Source organism: Lepidothrix coronata, unplaced genomic scaffold, assembly GCF_001604755.1.
Source record: "Lepidothrix coronata isolate B3197 unplaced genomic scaffold, Lepidothrix_coronata-1.0 Scaffold19, whole genome shotgun sequence".
NCBI classification, from domain to species: domain Eukaryota; kingdom Metazoa; phylum Chordata; class Aves; order Passeriformes; family Pipridae; genus Lepidothrix; species Lepidothrix coronata.
Window position 1 is genome coordinate 435,322 of NW_016690199.1, and position 18,465 is coordinate 453,786.

The window sequence follows — 18,465 nt, forward strand, 5'->3', positions numbered from 1 at the left end:
TCAATGACATTCTTCTCGGGGTCAAGTACGAGCGGAGGCTGATTTAGTCATAGACTAAATGTAGCTGCAGTTCTGCAGTGCTCCCGAGTGTAATCCATACTAGTCCTGCAGGGCGAGTTCCCTGCCGGATTCCAGCGGGGACTGCAGTGTCCTTGTTGCGCAGCGAGGCTGCTCAAGGGTGTTAAAATGCTTAACTTGCAGTTGTTTGAGCACTTTCTGTGATGGCTGATTGATTTACTGTATCTGGAAGTTCAGACCTGGAAACCCGAGCGCGGGAGAATGCCTTCGCCGCCGTGGTGAGCCCGGGTGTTGAGAGGACAGACAGCTGGCGGGTGACCTCAGGAAGATGACAAATGGGGCACCAGGTGCCCCCGCTCATCCAAGGGCGCTCCCAACCCCTCTGGAGTTACGGAAATCACTTGCGCTGGAGGAAGGCTTCCTGTGAGCAAGGCTTCTAGAAATAAACATTAACCTCTTGTTGCCAGCTACGGGCGTGGGGGTAATGGGTTCAAGCAGCTCTTTGGGAAAGAGTTGAAGCAGAAATCCTTTCAGCTTAAAGGAAAAGAAAAAACAAGTTCGTCCAAATCGTAGTGGTTTTTGCATATTTTGGAGCTGGGAAGGTCGGGAGGAATGTGTGGGGCAGAGATATGTGATGAGCAACAGGAAACAAAGTCTTCACAGACTGATGGCTCTTTTCTGACATGTGTGGAACCATTAAAGCAACTAAGTATTTTACTGGGACACAGGGAAGCACCCCGTCAATTGAAGAAAGAAAAGTCTGTGCAGAACTCGTATAAAATATTCTTTACAGGGTTGAAGCACGTGAATAAAAAGAAAATGTGTAGCCTCTAGTTTTCCTTTGCTTGCAAAGGATTCATGTATCTGCAGGTTCTGCTTTCCATTTCCTGTTTTTATTTTAAAGCAGGCAGTCGCGTGCTAAAGTGAGGAGAACTTTCAGATAATCTTTGCTTTGAATCTGCCCTGCAACAGCACAGAGAACTATCTTGCCTTAGACAGCTGAGGATGTGCCTCCTCTCTCTGAAGCTTGCCTTGTGGGGTTATGGTGTATTCTAGCAGCTTCAGGGCTGTTTTTAACTAAAAAAAACAAAACAACGAAACAAGATGATCTCTGTCATTCCTTTAACTTTTGAAACTGCGTTCAAGATTTCCCGCATTAGCTCAGATCGTCAAGTGCTGCAAAGACAGCAGTGGCTGCTCTCTTGCACTGGTATTTACATTTCCCGAGGCTGGAACTGTAACACCTCATCTGAAGTGGTGCTGCCTGATCAAATGCTAAGAGAACCTGAGTAAATGTAGCATTTTATTATTATCAAAAAGAATATGCAGACACCTACTATGAATGCTGGGCTCACGTGAGGGGCCAAATGTGTTTCTCAAACACGCACTGGATTTACACACAGGAATTCTTGTCTAGTGTACATCTCTAGCTTGCATAATTCCTCAGTGAAAAGAGGTGGTTTATATAACTTGTTAACATTTCTAACATCTCCATGTACAATTGGATTTGCAGTTCTTTTGAGGATGGGAATTTATTTTGCACCATTTATGGGGTTTATGTCTTATTTCAAAATCTGTAGTCCGTATAGTCTACAATGCTTTAAGTTGATAGTCTCAAGTTCTGTAGTCCATAGTACTTGGAGTTTATAGTCTTATCCACAAGAAATAGTTGTATCAAGGTGGTGCCTGCTTGGGCAAGACCCTGCAGTGGGACTGGAGTTGTCCAAAACTCGTCGTTGTGGCAGTGCCTGGAGATCCTGTCCCAGGGCTGCATCCAGCCTGCAGCAGAGAAAATGTGCAAAATGCAGATCAGGTCAGAGGAGTACAAAGCTTCCTTTATTCTATAAAACCTTTTTCATCGTTAGTTTCCTGTCTTTACACTTTAAAACATCCACTTCTTTTAAAATTGTATCAGACAGTTTCTGTGGGGCAGAAGGCATTTCTCTTTGTCCTTTGATCTCAGTTCCACCATGCTTTTTCATCTTACCTCTAGGCAATAGCACTGGCTTCTCAGTTACTCCAAAAGCCCATGTTTGTGTGTTAAATACATGTGAGTACCTGAGTCTGGTCTCATGTCTGTTTAAAAACTGGAGCAGCAGTGGAATTGCAGTGCTAGGAAAATGCTGGAGAACCAGGTGCTCTCTAAAACTTTTCTTCCTTTAAACTTCTTTTTTTACCGGTAGAGGAGTTGGGTTTTTTATGACACATTCACTTAGGAGTACTGAAGATGTATTTTGAGGTAGCTGTCACAAGGAAATTTCCCTCTGTTCCATCCCCCAATAGCTTTTCAGTGGAAATGTTTGGTCTCTGGAGTCTGGATTTCATCACAAAAAGAGGAAGTTTTCAAGGAAAGTAGTATGGGAAAATCTGATTCTGTTCTGTTCCCTCACTGAGGACTTTGTGTCTTTGCATTTAAAGGTTTTTCTGCTCCGGGGATCACAACCTCACTCACCAGTGCCACAGGTAATTTGTAATAAACTCTGAGATGGGTCATTAGATACATCTTACAGGTTACGTATGACTTTCACCATTAAAAAAGAAAACAGTTAATGTAAAACATCACGTAAAAGTGCCTTGGTTTTTACGTTAAACAGTCTGAAAATTCTTTTACTGGTCACTGCAGTAGCTGTGAAAGGACTGGGAAGGAGCAAAGCTGCTCCTTTTGGAGCAGGAGCACTGAGCCCAGAGCTGCTTCTGGGTCACTGTTGCAGCAGGACACGTGTGGCTTTGGGCTCCCAGGATCAGAAATGTTTGCCCTTTCTTATGAGCAAAAAGAGGGAGGAATAACTCATCACTGATTTTTACCCTTGGAGTCAGAACTGGCTTTATCAGTGACAGCTGTTTCATGGCTAATATTACTTTTCTAGGCTTTTTTTTTCCTCTTTCAGTGTCCAGTAGCAGAGCTCTGTGCTGTTCCATCTTAACTGAGGTGTGGTTTAATTTTGAAGTACTTTGTTTCACCACACACGGTTGACACACACTCCTTCCCTGACATACTCTGACAGCATTTGAAACAAATTGCTATTTAGAAAAAGCAGATGGAGGAGGCTAAAAAGAATCACTAGAGGTCCTGCATTTCTTGTATTGATTTGGTGGGTTGGGGGGGTTCCTGGCTTTTCTACTGGGAAATTTTATTTCTGGTAGAAAAGAATTCTTCCCTTAGACGACCTAAAAGAGAGAAATAAGAGTTCTAGGAACCATGAATTCAAACTCTCAATTAGGAGGTTTTTGTAATCCATAACTAAAGCAAATAGAGATCCATTAGAGTCGAAGGCATCTGCTGTTTAAGAGTTTATTGCAAGATGAAGGCACTAACTTTTCCGTGTTGGAAACTCAAATTAAGGTGGTTCTGCAGGAGGTTCTTGGGGCATGGGGAAGTAAAATAGGCTGAGCACGTTTGTGGCAAATGGAAAAGGGCCTGGCACTCATCTGACACCTTGGTGAGCAGTTTCTGCTCTTTAAGCCCTCAGAAACTAGCACAGCTAAGCAGTGTTAGTAATAATAACAAAACAGACTGGTTTACTAAGCTGTCTGCACACCACTGCTGTCTGCAGGTGGGATTGCTGGGGCTGCAGGGGTGTCTGTGGTGGCTCGCTTGCCTTTGGTAGGATTTTTCAGCAGCCAAAACTGTATCGTGGTATTTAGAGTGACTTTTCCTTACCCCTGCACTATGGGCTGTGTTGGGTCTATAAGGTGCCATAATCTGGGTAAAAATATATTCTTTTTCTCTCTGCCTTGGGGTCTGTTGTATTTGGACCTCATCATGCTTAGCATTGTTTAGACATTCACACTGGTTGCTGCAATTGAATACTCAGAGGCACTGGGGAAAAAAACCCCAAACAAATAATAGAAAACACCCACACACCCACCCCCCGGTGATTGCAGCTATTAAAATAGATTTTTTTCCCCATTTTATTCTTGTTGTCTGGAGGGTGGAGGAGAGGAGTGGCTGAGGGCAGGTGCCTCAGTGACCTCGGGCACGGTGCAAAGAGGGATTGAGCTGGACTCAGGAGGAACCCTTGCCGAGTTTATGGCTGTGTTAAAGTTGCATTCCAGGTTGGAACAGGCTGTGTTGGCTGGTGTTCAGCAGAAATTTCTGACACCAGTAATAGCTAAGTGGGTTTGTTAAGATCTAAATTCAATAATAGTGCCCAAATAGTGTCTGCTAAAATACATTAAAGACTGGGTTTTTTTTTTATTTTTGAGGACCTGGGATCAAGCTTGTAGCTACTCCATGGAAGGATGAATTGCTGTTCTGGATTTCTTTGAGTACCAGCTTTGTGTCTTGTGTTTTTGCCCTGCCTTAGACATTGCAGTGTCCAAGACAGGGAGAACCACACCATATTTGAATAACACCCAGCAAAGGCCTGTTCCCAAATGAATTTCCCGGGGCTATTTAACGGAGAACAGCAACGAACTCAGCTCATTTTATAAACAAATCCTGTTTGGCTGCATGGACTGACTGTGGTAGAGCTGACTGGTTCAAACAAAAACAGAGCTGAGAGAGGAGCTCAGTTTGTACCTGCTCAGGGACTATAGAGTAACCCAGACTGCACATTCCTGAACAAAAAACAGGCCAGACACAATCCAGTTTCTTTGTGCTTCTGTTGTCTGATGAGACCCAGTCTCTCCAAGCTTGCTCTGAGTAATGCAGCGATAGCTCATCCCAGGGCCTTGGTAAATCTAATGAAAAGAGTCTCTCCAGAAAGGTTCAGGAATGCAGCAGCCTATGCTACTGCCTTGCTAATGCTTCACACAGTTCTCCAGACTGGAGTATTTTGCTCACTTTCATGCAACCACTATTTATTATTTAAATGACAAATCTGGAAAATTTCCCAGATCTAATGTCTGCCCCATTACTTTCTGTCTTGGATACTGCAGATAATCAGATGAGCAGTAAATCTATTCTGTGGAATAGAATTACATTATCTTTTTTTTTTTCCCTGTCAAACAACTTGTGAATGATTTTTCTTTTCTTCACCCCCATAAAATACCTAATAGATGAAAAAAAAAAATCTGTGTGCCAAATACAAGTTATTCCACATGTACCTCCAGCAGTGCATCTGCAGAAATGCCAGTGGGAGTGTATTTATCTTCTGTAGACGGGGAAGATTGTGTGAAATAATTCCTAGCACTGATACTTTCAGTTGGGTGGGTGAAGGGAAGTGGCATCTTGGTTCTTTTTGTTTGTTTGTTTAGGTGGGGGGGTTTTAAGTTTGTGTTTTGGTTGGTTGTTTTTTTAGCCGGGTTTGATTGTGTCCTTTCTCCATCCTCTCTGATGGTTTCTGAAGTCCTTCCTGAATTTCTCTGAAACAAGACCACCCTGTTGAGCAGTGAGGGGATGCTTGCCAGTCATCTCAGGTGTTATTGAGCTGCTGTTGGGTTCTCTGGCTCTCGAAAGCAGCAGCACCAAGGGGTGCTGAGGCTGCCTGGGCCAGGCTGGAAAGGCACAGGGAATTACATCCCCTGCCATGCTGAGCACCACTACATAGTTCTCCAGCTGTCCCAGTCCTTCCCAATGAAGTGATGGTGACACAGCTTTTGGAAAAGAGAAAACACAGAGAAAACCTGCTCCCAGGAATGACCAGCTTGATTCTGAGCCTTCACACCGAGTGTGAATTGCACCTCTTTCCTTAAAAACAGGAGGCTTATTTTTCTGCCCCCCCCTCCCTCTGCTCCACAGTGATGAGAAACTGAAGGTCAGGAATGAGCCCCCCGAAGGCTCATGAAGAACAAAATACGACGTGTTTTAACTGATGTGAAAGGTTAATGGGGAAGATCAACATCCAAAGGCTGCAGTAAGGAAAGGGGGCTTGTTTGGGCAGAGCCTGAAGCGAAGATTCAGCATTACAGGGAATGGGAAGTGTGAAACTGTGGGGCAGGGAACACACAGCCCTTTAGCCCTGCTCAAAAATAATAGTGCAGACCTTTTTTTTAACTTCAGAGTTTAGTCTGCCCTCCGTAAAAACAAGTTACATTAAAAAACCGTGCACCAGAAAAAGCAAACCTCATTTTCCTGGTTTCTGCTTATAAGATTTACAGGTACTTAAAATAAACCTATGAAAAACAGACCCAGTGTGCTGGAATTTGCTAACTAGTGAGAGCAATTACCTCCAGGTCCCAAGACCTAACGGAGCTTGGCTTTTTGGAAATAAAACTTGGCAAGCGCTTCTTCCTGCTGCTGTTGTAAAGGTGCACATGAAAAGATGTGCTGACCTCTGCCAGAAACCCCAGGAATCCAGTTCAGAGAGATTCTCCTGTGGAGGGGATGGCTGGATTCGGGCAGCACAGATGGGGATCGGTGTGGAAAAGCCGGCGAAACATTCGCTTCTCATTGTGTGGCTTCAGCGTGGCAGATTCTTTGCAATTGCCTGGTGTACCACAGTAATTAAATGGGTCAAGAGCAGTAAGTTCAGACACTTAACAAGAAAATAAAGACCTCACTTGACAGCCAGCAGCGAGTCGTGCTCGTTTCACAGGAGTAAGGAGAATTAACGCAGGTTGTGCAGTGAAAGTCAATCTGAGCCTTTTTGGCAATGATTTTGTATTGCTTCAGAGATCACCCACCAATTAACTACAAATGCTGTAAGTAAATCGGGTTGTCTTATGAAACTAATGCTCCAGTTTCAGGTGTCCTAGAAAAAGGGAAACAATAGACTCTGCTTTTCTCCTTTCAGTGATATGTAAGTAAGAAAAGAAGAGAAAGACACAACCAACCTTTGTTAATATTGAAATGTAAAATAATCCCATTTTCACTGGACTGTTTCATGCACGAGGGGAAAATGAAGTTTGTGTAATGAAGTAAATATGATAGGAGTGGAATCCAAGATGGAAATTGATTTTTGTAAGACTCTCCAGTTTGGAGGGTGGAGGTAGTTTCACACTAGTGTTTCGAAGGAAATTATTTGTTGTTGTCAGTATCCATTGTTCCTGGCTGGGGGAAGGAGCTCCTGTTTCCCACAGCAGTTGTAAAAGTCCTTTGGGAAGGATGAGATCTTCCTCCTAAAATATTAAGGAACAAGTAACAAGAATGTTAAAATAAAATAGAATTAAAACCATAAAATGTGTTCTGCCACAAACCAGGAGCTTTCCCCTTGAAAGTTAAGAGATGGGACCAAGTTTGCTGCTGTGTTTGTAGATTCCCTTTGGACTGAGCACTATTAAAAGGGTTTGTGCCCTCCTGCCTAATGGGAACCAATGTCCAGCAGTGAGGGTTGGGCTCCATCACAAGCTGGTCCAAAGCAGCAGAGCTCAGCTCAGCCACAGGAGACAAATTAGGTGTCTCAGCTTCAGCATCTCATCAAGAATCGCTCAGAAACTTTGCTCATGTCTGTGCCTTGCAGTTATTAGGTGCAAGAAATACAGTTTTTAAAACTGTATTTAATCATTTCTCAGTAACCTCTTTTTCTGCAAATTTATGGCATCAATGGGTATGACTGTTTATTATGTCTTACCTATAAAATCTGACCTGTTTTATATACTCTTTATGGAAACAGTGTACAGTCATAAATTAAAAGATGCAACTGTTTTGGATATTTTACTGGTGGTCCTGTATTTTCCTGCCAAAAGTGCAGCTGTTTTAGGTTTCTCGGGATAACATTATAAAAGGCTGTGTGCGTTTTGCAAGTTTATGCTTGAATTGCCAAGCCAGAGGTGGAATGACTCAACCTTCCCAGGAGCAACATGTACCAAGTGAGGAATCAAAACAGCCGGCTGAAGTGGGGCAGCTCAGATGGCCACTGGGAGAGGCACTTCTTGTTCATGGTGGTGTATCTGGTGGTGAGGGTTTGAGATGATTGCTGGGCTGGGGATCCCTCTGTGTATATGATGGGGTTTCGGTGCAAAACTAGTGGAGAATCTGGTCTTGTACCTGTCTCATGTAGGGTTACACCGTGGAAAGAAGCCATCCAGGCCCCCCTGAGCAGACACCTTTAATGGGAGCTCTTGGCGTGTGTGGCTGGGTTGGAGCCCTTGGAAGGAGCCAAGGGGAGCCAAGAGTGTGTTGGTGTGCCAGCACAGGCAGCATGTTTCCATGTCAACTCGTCAGGCTGGCAGGTTTGGGGGAGATGGCTCTGCAAATGGATGGTGATGCTTAATTCATGGGGAAGTTTAGAGGCTTCTTTAGCCAAAATGTTGACGATCTGATTCCCAGGTGTCAGCAGGCTCCAGACACAGATAGGCCCGAGAGCACAAAGCTCAGCCCTGAGGTTGTCAGAGGAACCAGCATTAACTGACAGAACTGAAGCCCTCCTGTTCCCATGGGAGCACCGAGAGCTTATGAGTTGTCCTTGTCTTAGAAAGAACTACAGAAGGGTGAACATGAACCCTCCCCCAGAGCAAGCAGAGAATACAAACCTGTGAATGTCCTTAGCCCTGTGGCACTGAGCTGTCCGAGTGTGTTGGTTGGGGCAGCCTGGCTGAAGGTGCATCCTGGTTTTAACTCATGGAAGCTTTATCCTGCTGTGTTCATGGGTGGCTGGCAGTGGGCAGCCCCATCTCTTTGCTGTCTCACAAAAGCAGCCTCCACCTCACCATACCCTGCACTACACAGGTGTTTGATGTGTTCATTCCTGCTCTAAAATGACGCTGCTCTTTGCTGCAGGTACCTCACCCACGTACGAGCCGCCTCTCCGCAGGATCTCGCCGGGGGATACACGTCTTCCCTGGCTTGTCACCGAGCCCTGCAGGATGCTTTCAGTGGGCTCTTCTGGCACCCCAGTTAGCCAGGGACCACTGGCCTGACACCAAGGGACAGCCAACAGGGCAAGAAGCTGATCAAGCCAGCAAAGGCTGGGGCAGAATCGCTGCCCTCTGCGATGGCCGTGCTGCCATCGCTTTCTCGTGCACTTTTCTGTGCAAAACCAGCTGTGTTCGAGTGTTAAAGGGAAGAAAACAAAGCCCGTCTGCACGAGAGCTTTGTAAAATGGTGAGATACATTTTTGTGGAGGGGGAAACTCGTTAGTCATGTGGCACTTTGCTGAGGGAGGCTGAAGCAATAAGCCACATCTAATGGGAGATGTGAATAACTCAGCTGTGTATGTTTGAGGCTTAAAGAAACACACTTGTAAATTTTTTTTTTTTTAAATAAAGCCAGACTTTTTTATTAAAGTTTGTGGTTTTACTCTTCTTGCAGGGTTTTATTTGCACAAGCATTTAAATGCCATTTTGATTATAACATTTAGTGTCAATATTCAAGCCTACGTTTTCTTCCCATAAAACTAGTTTCCCCAAGTTTAGACAAGTGGGTTTTTCCTCCTGCCAGCTGGATGAGATGAGAAACCCTGTAACTATGCTGACACAACTCCTTCTGGGTGACACTTGGTTCTTACCTTTGCCTGGAAAACCAATATTTAGCTGAAAGTCTTTCTTCTGAGTTCCTCTAGAAGCAGTCTGAGAAACAAGACTGAGTCATTGAAGCAGTTAAAATTGTGGGGTTATTTTTTGGGGGGTTTATTTGTTTGGGGTTTTTTTGTTTGTTTTCTCCTGTTTAGCTCCATTTGCAACTTTTCTGTCGTGCACTCAGGAGCTTCTTTTGGCGGGAACATCCCTTTGCCTGGCTTTTGGGATGACCCTTGCCACTTGATTTGCTGCTTTCATGTATTCCTTCCCCTCTCCTTGTAGTGGAATGTTGACTAATGGCAGCAGAGCTGGGCTTCCCATGGGAGAACTGGACTTTGCCATGAGTGGGTATAAACTGCAGGAGATGGGAAACTGCTCAGGACAGGGAGCTTGGACCACGTTTCATGGGCCATCCATTAATAGCTGTTGAATCCTGCTCTGAGGGGTGCACTAAATGGATGTATTTTTTCTATGCTGTAATAAAGAGAAGAACAAGCTCTATTCCAGACTTGGTGCTTTCTTTATTAGGGAAAGTAGAGGGAGGTGGCAAAATTTCCCATGCCCTTTCCTTGAAATCCTGCCGGTTGTGCCCAGAACAGCTGCTGACAGGGAATGTTACATGCAAGGCAGAGGTGAAAAGATCACAGCCTGTGGAGCACCTCCCTGCAAGGGGCAGGGGGCCTGGCCTTGGACACAGAGCCTGTGCCTGGGTGCTGTAGGACTGGGGGTGCAGTGCCAAGAGGCCACCTCTGTTGGAATCCATCCCGGAGACAAGCACCGCTTCCCACCTGGGATTCTCCTCTCTTCTCCTCTCTCCCTGAGAGGGCTGACATGCCCACCATTTTTCCAGTCCCTGGGAGTTTTTTCCTTCTGTCACAGGTGCCTGACATCCTGTTGCCAGGTACAAGATGGCACCAGTCTTCTTCAGATTCAGCTCTGGGACCCTGGGAGGGGGTAGCAGCAACTAAGGAGAGTCTGTCCTTTTCCAGGCTGACCCAGACAGGTAAGGATGCACCTCACCAATGCTCTGTTTGTATTCAGTTTGTAAAGGCTCAGGTCATGCCCTAGCAAAAGCAGAACTGCATATACATATTAATTATGTATCATTTAAATACACTCATTAACTTGCCTCATTTGGTGTTTCATGTGGAAGGGTTGTACACACAAGTGGCAACTGCACAGGAATCTGGAAAACCTCCTGGTTATGAGTATAGCCACCTATCATCTGCTGACTTGCATCTAAACCAAAGTTATGCTGCTGGAATAACACTGGCATTCAATCCTTAAGGGAACAAAACCTTTACCGACTCAAATCCTTCCCTGCCCTGGGACGCTTTAGTCACGTGCTGGAAATCAGTTATGCACTTGACTTGCTCCACCCAGAAGTGGTGACCAAAGCTGGGTCTCTGCTGGTGCAGTAGTGCCAAGAAGCCCTGAATTTGGGCTCTGAAGCAACGCAGAGTCACAGGGACCTGCAGTCTGTGTCAGGCGTGTCAGCAGAGCTCAGAGGCTCACTGCATCGTTCCAGAATAGTCGAGGGCCTTGTCTCTCCAGCAGCGGTTGTGGAGGGCTCCAGGGAACAGGAGCCACTGTCAGATGTTTATGGGAAAGGCAGAGGGCAGCAGCTGGAAAGCAGCAGAGCAGCAGCACAGGCTGGGGGTGAGAGCCCAGCGCGCTCCTGGCGCAGCAGTGCCTGGGAGGACACACAGGCTGGAGCTGCTGAGACCACAAAGGCCAGAGGGGGAACACTCAGGCTGCAGTGCGGTCCAGGGAGGAATCTGTATGGCAGCGCTCAGGACAGCATGGGTGAGTCATGACGGCCTTCTCCCTCTGGATTGATAAATGTGCTCCCAACGAGGGCTGTGGAGCCAAGGGAGAGAAAGGCTGTCACACTGAGCCTCGAGCAAAACAAACCCACGGCCCTTAGCGGTGCTTGGGCGAGAACCAAACATCCTGCAGGCTGCAGGCTCGAGGATGGAGCCACAGTAGCAGAGCCAGGAGCGGGACGGACATCTGGTAAGGGAGTTGCTGGGCGTGAGCTGGGAGCGGGGACTGAGGGGAAATATCTGACACTGAGAGGGCGAGCTGAGTTCCCCGGCCAAATAAACTGTTTGTGGTTCATGTTGCCCAACAATAGTTTGGACGGGTAAGAAAAGGAAATCAAAGGCAGAGGCTTTTCAAATCCCTGCAGAATACAAGCAGCCAGTCAGAGAGATCATCCCGGGACTGCAGCAGGGAAGCAGTCGGAGGTGGGGGAGAGCTGGGAGAGGGCAGAGGCACAAAAGCCACGGGAGGACACAGTTTCAGGAAGAGAGGACTGTTTTCCAGGTGCTGGTTTCAGTCTGGCACTGCAATACAAACATGTACTTATTCTGCAAACGTGCAAAAGGCATTAGAGTCTTTCCTGCTCTAACAGTGGGCAAACTCAAAGTCAGGAGTCAACTAATCCCTAACTAAATCTCAGTGTTCAAAAGCATTTTTTACTCAAACCCATAGGATATGTGGCTATTTGGCCCTGTCTGTATCTCAGGTTAAGTTTCTGAAGGGTTATCTTCCTTACACAAGGGCTGCTTGTGCATCTGCTCACCGTAATCCAATATTCTGAAACAGCAAAATGTTTTTGTCAGAGAGAATCCAAGGCAGGGGTTATATAAGTCACTTTCCTAGAACCGGCAAAATATAAAAATCTGTTCTCCCCACAAACTGCACATTATCAAAATGCCACAGCAGAAAACCACCCCAGGCTGTGTCACTGAATCAGCACAGGGCGTGAAACAATAGAGAGCAGAGAAGTACTAAAGCACATTTATTACAAAAGAGCAAAGTTTTAATTTTTTGTAGTAACAACAGTTTCAATCTGCTTATCGATCCCACAATTAAAAAAAAAAAAAAAAGGTAAATGCAGGGAGCAGGGCTCCCAAAGGAAAGCTGCAACATGCACTGTGCATCTCGATGGGTAACACAGGTATGCTGTGAATAACTCAACAGGTAAACCAGAGGCACCCTAAATACCCTTTACACAAACTAAGGTAGTCACCATAACTCCAGTCTTCAACTCAGTAACTTCTCTTCAGAAAAACCTTGGCTGGTACACAGACGTTTTGAGGCTGGTTTTGCTGGAAAAAGGTTAGAAAAAGTAAGTTATTTAATGTGCAGTAAACAGACGGAGCTAAACCACAAGCCCTGGAACGCTTAAGGGATTTAACAGGAAGAGATGAGAGTTAAAATCAGGATTAACAGTCACAAACGAAAACTGTTACAGCAGTAATGGGGGATCTTTACTAAATGCCAAAAAGGACTTTGAAAAAACCTGTATGGAAATAGATTTTGACCTACATCTCAGTGCTACCCAACAACAGCATAAAAATAAGTTTCATGGCATTAAAGCTTTAAAAAAACCCTCCTTTCCTAAAGTTCATGTAACTGCAGCCTTGTCACGCGCTGCAAAGCCCAAGATCATGAAAACCAACCAGCTTCTACAAGTACTGCAAGAAACAAGTGACCAACTATAAAAAACCCCCAAAACACAAAGTAACCAAATTCAGCACTGAAGCTCTCTGCCTGTCTCAGTTAAATTGCACAGAACCTGACTGCTGATGTGGTGGCTCCAGCCCTACACTGAGTCCATGTGAGCATAAGGGAGAAGGTCAGAGCTGGGACCAGTCCCTTGGAAGTGCATTTTCTGGGCGAAAATGCAGCTCCAGCTCTTAAGTCCTGAGCTAACAGAAAACTGTGTTTGGCATTAGATCACAGACTCACTGAATATCCTGCGTTGGAAGGGCCCACGAGGATCACTGAGTCCCCATCCTCCCCCAGTACACAACCCAAGGCATAAAGGTCTGCTTTATGGCCTGTGGGGTGATCCTATCCAGTCCCCCATGTTTCTGGGGAGGCTCATGCTGGGATCAGAGGAGCAGGCTGCTGTTTCCAGGAGCATAGGAAGCCCTGCAGCTGCTGCACACATGCAGGCACTCGGCCCTGCCGGTCACCTCCGCGCTCATCCCAAATCCAGTGTCGCTGTCGCACGGGCCAGAGTGGCCCACAGGGTGGGACCAGCCCCAGGCAGCAAAAGGTGGAGCCTGAAATCCCAGTGCCACGTGGGAGGGTTGTTCCTTACCTTCATCAGGGCAGGGCCTCTTGTACAGCACATCTGCTGGGACCTGGAAGCTGATGCACAGCATCTCCTTGTTGGGCGCCACGTTCCTGACCAGGTACGTAGAACAGCGTCCATCCAGGGAGGTTCCCAGCGACGCCTCCGCTCGTTCCTGAATGTCCTTGGCTGGGTCCTCGTGCTTGGAGAACCCGTAGCAGTGCACAGTGGGAAGGGCAGCAGCACTGCACGGCTCCCCAACTAAGAGATGCCTGAAAACATCCAGGAATTCAACAGCCAGCGCTGGCAAGTTCATGACTATGTGGAAAGCGTTTTTCTGCTCTTCCTTCATGAGTGGGAGCTCTTTGCTCAGCTCCTCCCGTACCGGCCCCCGGAGGAATTCCCTGCCATCCATGTTGAACGCTTTCACTTTGGTGTCTACTTTGTTTAGCCTGCAGTTGTGCAGGAGCCAGTTGTAGGACTCGGGATTGAGGTCGTTGGCGAACACGCGGCACTTTTTCTTTGCTGCTGGAATGGCAAAAGGTCCGATCCCAGCAAAGACATCGAAAAGGACATCCCCAGGCTTCAACAGCTCCACGATACGGCCGTGTTCCGTGGAAAGGCGTGGGTTCCAGTACACTTTGGAAAAGTCCAATTCATACGCAATATTATTTTCTTTGACCTGAAAGTCGAAAACATTTTCTGTGTTTAATTGCCTGGCAGGTTTAAGCATTATCAGTAATTCAGAGAGCTAAAAACCAAGGTGCCTTGTCGAAAGGTAACACATACATCAACATTTGTCCCACTGGTAAGACACAGGAACCTTGTAAAACCAGATCCAGCTCATCAGAAACTGCCATGAGGAATGTCCCCCACTGTCAATCCCGATGACTGGCTCACGCCTGTCTCAATCACCAGGTGGAAACAAAGCAGCAACTTGAAATGGCCATAAGAAAAAATGAGGCTTTTCAACAGCTTTGTGGCTGACTGACAACTCCTTTATTGAAAGCAGACTTTGGGAAGATGCCTCAAACCCTCCTTAGAGGAGCCCACACAGTAAATAAGCGTCTGAGAATGATACGGCACAAGAACAGGAACCCTCAGCCAAAGTCAAAGCCACTGGGAGCCAGTTCTGCAGCTTGAAAAATACTGTATTTCATCTCTCAAGGTGACAGAGTCTGGAAACTGATCCAAACCCAAACTTTGGAATGACCACTATCTTAAGAACAGACCTGAAAAGAAACAGTATTTATTCAGATGAGAATGGGATGCAAGATAATACTCTCTTTGCACCACCACACTGGAATTGTGTGACTCCAAAGTACAGTAACTTCAGATCCAAATCAGCCCATCGTTTGCTTTGCCAGCAAGAAACATCCTGAAGTGTATCTGCAGTGCTGGGTGCAGCTCCACGGTGTGCCAGGTGTACGGTAACACCATCTGCACAGTATTTGATCCTCGCTGCTGCCTTGACAATTCAATTGCCTTCTCTGTGCGTGTACAGGATGTTCTACCAAGATATTCAACCTTTTTATTTGGTAATCTAATGTCTTCTCTTCTGAAAGTATAAAACTGCTCACAGATAGGGAAAATATTTTTGTGGGAGCCGCGGCCAAGTTTCCAGCTACAGACAAGAAACCCTACGCGAAGGATGCGTGGCAGTCACACAGTGATTGCACCTGATAAATGTCAGGACAGAGGAGAGAGGAGGTTTGTCTTGCTGCTGTCAGAAAAGGAAAAAGGCAAAGGCAAAATGTTGCCTGAGTTGCAAAGCCAATCAGATTGAAAACAAACTCTTAGGTTCTATATCAGCCACCGTACAAGGCTTGGTGACACTAAAAAACTGCATTTTCTTAGATCAAATCCACTGAATATTTTGGCTTTGAGAAACATCCCCCAGTACAAGTTTGTCATTAGTATCTCTGTAAGAAACCTTTACTGCAGCTGCTTTTACACAGCATTAAATCTAGGCTGTGTACTTGAAAGAATACGTGTCTTCATGATCCCTATGGCTGAGTTTGCCCTTGGCAGACCAGGACAAAGGAATGCAGAAGTAACAGCCAACCTTGATGCTCAGACAGGTGTCAGGAAGGGCACTGTGCAAAGGAGTGGTCTCAACAGCATCCCTGCATCATCTCTTTCCAGAAGATGCCCTTGGGTTTTAGCATATTAAAATTAAAATACCAGGGGGAAAAGGCCTGTACCTTGGTTACCAGGTTCTTCTCTCCAGCGAGCACTTCCATTTCAAAATTCCTGTACGTGCTGTCAATAATATTGGTTTTATTCACTGCACAGGTGATTCCTGGATTCTTGTCAATTATAACCTGGCCTGAAAGAGAGGGCAAAAGATATTCTGGTTACAGGACCACAACCTTTTAATGTTCTGCAACAGCCACAACAAACTTGCTGTTAACAGTTAAAAATAACAAAAGTAAGTGTGTGTTGGAACAACCTCCCTCTCCTGACTCAGGGTTGCAGCTGTGACACCTTTTTAAGGCACACACTTCACCCTGACCCAGTGCTCAGTGCAGGGAGAGGAGAGAACTGTGCCCTCTGGGCACAGCTACAGCATCAGCACAAGGCTACTTAAAGCCAAAATAAAAAGCTATCGAATGTTTTCTTTGCGCAAGTGACACTTCATAAAATATCTTTTGGGAAATATACAAAATATACAAATTACTTTTTTGAGAGGAGCAGCTTTACCTACCAATCAAATGTCTGTAGGGCAGCTGGTGATCCCTGAGATTGAGATGTGCTATGTGGCCAACACGGCTAAACCCAGAGGTGACCTCCTGACCCTCAGGAAGCACCGCTCGCAGGATCTCCTCCGACTTGAAGTTCTCGTAGGTCAGCTCCAGGTTATACCTGGACACCTCAGGATCAACACTGAGCTCTTTCAGCACCTGCTGCTCTGATTCTCCCAATGAGAATCCTGGTATTTTATGAGGATCCAGGATAACAAGTCTACTGTCCTCATCTTCTGGATCCTCAACCACTCGCTTCAGACCGGGACGCTGCAGGACCGATTGTTTTAGGGACTTCAGCAAACTATTTACAATTTCTTTCTTGACTTTAAGAGCTGGAACAACAACTGTCCTTTTAAAAGCCTCTCTGTTGAGCAGTGTCATCCCACGCACTCCGGGATGTGGTGAATACAGTTCTGGATTAGCTTTATCCTCCACGGTTTCAGGCATCGTGGAGAAAGCGTTTTTTCTAACTACTACAAAGGGCCCAGGTATTCTGCCAGAATTTTGTGCCAACAGCATCCAAACTGCTGGAAATGATGTATTTGATGCAGCTGTCCTAAAATGATTAGTTTTCAGTAGTCTGGCAGAGTATCCAAATCTCCACAAAGTCCTAGAAGAGAAATTATTCATTTTATAGACATTATGTAATCATTCCATTAAAAAGGCTGCAAATCACATGGATTTGCTGTTCTCTTAAACCAGAATTTCCATCTGTACCAAACAATCCACAATAGTTTAGTAAAGCTCTTTATTATAAAATATATACTGCAAATGTCTGTTATTTTGCAAATGTGTTTTTAGACTTAAACACCAACTAACTTCAAGCAGCAAGATAATCCCCTCCTGCCAAAAAAACAATGACCTCTCCTTGTTCTAATAAATGTGATATTAATCCCAGTAAGCCACATGGAAAGATATCTACTGTCTCGATCCTACTGTTGGATCCATTCTGTGTCTGATAAAATTAATTACCAAGCAGTGGTTGCTAGAAAACAGTTTTTAGCAATAGTGGTCATGATCACTGTTTGGTGATTTCTGCCTCCCAGACACCAGTATAAGGTGTTACACACTCCACAGCGTCTTTGCTCCATGGGCTGCATGCCAGGAAGATCATTAATTAAATCCAGTATTCCCTATAAGGTCCAGGGGAGCATTAGTAATGGCTCTTCCAGTGACTGAGCCCCATTCTACAGTTCATCCATGGGATGGGGAACTTTTGAAAGTGGCTTTACCCTCCTCTAAATGGTTTCCTCCACTAGAGACAGTCCAAAAGGGCCAGTTTTCTGACTCTGCATCTGCTGCTCCAAGGCAGGAACCAATGGTTTAGGCGGTGCTCAAGGCTGGCATCTCTCCTGACTTCTTGGGAAGCTTGTTTTGAGATGAGGGGTGGATAGGAAAGATGCAAACCAGCTCTGAAAGGAAACTGGTTCTCCTGCCTCCCTCAGCCACTGCCCTCCTCCAGGGTTCCAGGCTGTGCAGTCTCTCCTTCCCAAAGCTGCTGTGCCCAAACCCCGGCAAAGCTGGTCCTGCTCCCATCCTCCCTGCATCTCCCAACCAGCCCATTTCCCTAAGCCAGGCTTTTGGCAAAGCACGCCTCCTTTGCCTGTTGCCTCAGAAATTAAACACTGCATTCCTCACGTCTGCTGCACAGGAGAAATCCCTCATCCAGAGGCCTGAGCATCCCTGTGTTTCTTCTCCTGGGGCATTTGCCTTCCTCCTAGACGGAAACTATTGAATCAGTACTTCAGGATCACGGAATCGACTGTGGTTGGAAGAGACCTCTGGGATCACCGAGTCCAACCTGTGCCCCAACACCACCGTGTCAACCAGACCACGGCACCGAGTGCCACGTCCAGCCTCTCCTTAAACACCTCCAGGGACCGAGACTCACTACCTCCCCGGACAGCCCATTCCGATGCCTCATCAGCCCTTCTGTGAAGCAATTCCTCCCGATGTCCAACCTGAATCTCCCCTGGCGCAGCTTAAGGCCAAGTCCTCTCATCCCGTCGCTTCTAGATAAGCCCACAAAATAAACTCCCCACCCCCGCGCTGTATTCTGGCTGGAGGCCACTGCACCACCTTCCCAGGTGGGCAGACCAGCCTCTCCCTCACCGCCGCGATCCCGGTTTATCCCGTTCTTCCCTCAGGGAAATCTCTTCCCCTCCTTTCTCCTCCCCCCCACCCCTCACCTCATGCCGGGCCCCGCGCGCCGCGCGCGCGCGTCATCGCCGCCGCGCCGGGGGAGGGCGGGGCCAGAGCATTGGCCGCGCC

General features: G+C 46.4%; 2 protein-coding genes across 5 annotated transcripts in view; one reads left to right on the plus strand and one right to left on the minus strand.

Annotated features, from left to right (window-relative positions):
* The window catches only part of MNAT1 (MNAT1, CDK activating kinase assembly factor), a 101,275-nt gene extending 91,417 nt beyond the window's left edge, over positions 1-9,858 (plus strand). The window contains exon 9 of the mRNA XM_017807415.1: positions 8,621-9,858. Coding sequence (XP_017662904.1) covers positions 8,621-8,741 — 121 coding nt within the window. The 3' untranslated portion in view covers positions 8,742-9,858. The remainder of the gene's footprint in view (positions 1-8,620) is intronic.
* Positions 9,859-12,162: 2,304 nt separating this feature from the next.
* TRMT5 (tRNA methyltransferase 5) lies at positions 12,163-18,422 on the minus strand. Of its 4 annotated transcripts, none has more exons than XM_017807691.1 (5): positions 18,384-18,422; positions 16,155-16,804; positions 15,652-15,776; positions 13,475-14,129; positions 12,163-12,473 (listed from the first exon to the last, which is right to left on the minus strand). In XM_017807691.1, the coding sequence occupies exons 1-5, from the start codon at positions 18,386-18,388 to the stop codon at positions 12,409-12,411; spliced, it is 1,500 nt and encodes a 499-aa protein (XP_017663180.1). In that variant the 5' UTR covers positions 18,389-18,422; the 3' UTR covers positions 12,163-12,408. The 4 variants fall into 4 exon arrangements, with proteins under 4 accessions (XP_017663180.1, XP_017663179.1, XP_017663181.1 ...); XM_017807690.1 differs by lacking the exon at positions 18,384-18,422 and adding an exon at positions 18,156-18,233; XM_017807692.1 differs by lacking the exon at positions 18,384-18,422 and adding an exon at positions 17,833-18,227.
* Between the last annotated feature and the right edge of the window lie 43 nt (positions 18,423-18,465).